At 44.3% G+C, this 1184-nt stretch overlaps 1 protein-coding gene across 1 annotated transcript; it reads right to left on the bottom strand.

The window, feature by feature from the left end:
• Window positions 1-59: 59 nt before the first annotated feature.
• LOC130588656 (myosin-8-like) lies at window positions 60-1178 on the bottom strand (the record flags this gene model as incomplete). The annotated part of the gene is made up of 3 exons (XM_057389555.1): window positions 60-311; window positions 835-930; window positions 1068-1178. Coding segments are annotated over 3 exons (360 nt in total), but the record flags the coding sequence as incomplete, so codon positions are not given.
• Between the last annotated feature and the right edge of the window lie 6 nt (window positions 1179-1184).

The raw sequence follows: 1184 nt of genomic DNA on the forward strand, positions 1-1184 counted from the left end.
AAATAAATAAATAAATAAATAAAGCATGCCAGTCAGTGTTCATATGCAAAGGTCTCTACTGTCTTTATTACCTAGCTATAAATGATAATTACAGAAGAAAGCAACACAGAGGTTTACATTTCATGCATTCCTCAGGTCACTGTTTAGCCTTGGGAGCCTCATTCCTCTTCTTCTACCTTCTTATGAATCTCCCGGCTCTTCGCACGGAGCTTGTTGACCTGTGACTCTGCAATRTCAGCCCGCTCCTCGGCTTCCTCCAGCTCGTGCTGGATCTTGCGGAACTTGGAGAGGTTGACATTGGACAGCTCCTCCTGTGTGGGGARAGGGAGTTGKGAAAACAGCAKWCAGTGTGTGGCCATTTATTTTTTGAAAACAGGGTAAACAAAAATTCGAATGTCACAACTGAGCTAGCATAGCAGATTCAAAACCAAGATGAGAAGCTGTTCAGGGTGTCAAGTGTGTCAGAAGAGAAAAGAATATTGGAATGTCAAACAGACATGATACACAGCCCAGTTTAGGCAGAGTTCATGTTATAATTGTGAATATGCAGATTGACAGCTGCTTCTGACATCTAGGGTAAGGTAWAAAGGAAGAAACAGACTGGGAAATGAGGCTTACAGCAAAACAAATAGGGTTGGGAAWGTATATTTCCTCCCAAGCTGATCAAGTCTTACTCTCACATTCCCCATTGTATCAAAGCATCATCACATCATATCAAAACATCATCACATTGCATCAAAACAGTCAAGGTTTCAAAAAGTCATACAGAGGAAAACAGATACAGAATTCAACCTCCACCAGAAGAAAGTTTGGTTTGGATGAAGTGGTACTTACAGCTTCCTCAGCTTGTCTCTTGTAGGATTTCACTTTCATTTGCAGCTTGTCCACCAGATCCTGAAGCCTGAGGACATTCTTCCTGTCTTCCTCAGACTAAATTGGGTGATAAACAGAGGGTCAGTTCTTGGTTCTGCATCAGGCAAGGTTAACAATTCCCCTTGCGGATTGTGTATGCAAAATGTGACTTGCTGTGAGAAAACTCTGTGAGGCCAGGAGACGTCCTGCCTTACCTGGTAGGTCAGTTCCTTCACCCTCCGCTCGTACTTGCGCACACCCTTCACGGCTTCAGCGCTGCGCTTCTGCTCAGCATCAACCTCCCCTTCCAGCTCCCGCACCTGCAAGGAGAA

This window comes from Malurus melanocephalus, unplaced genomic scaffold (genome assembly GCF_030028575.1).
Source record: "Malurus melanocephalus ecotype Western Australia unplaced genomic scaffold, MMel_1.1 scaffold_8899, whole genome shotgun sequence".
Classification (NCBI taxonomy): Eukaryota; Metazoa; Chordata; class Aves; order Passeriformes; family Maluridae; genus Malurus; species Malurus melanocephalus.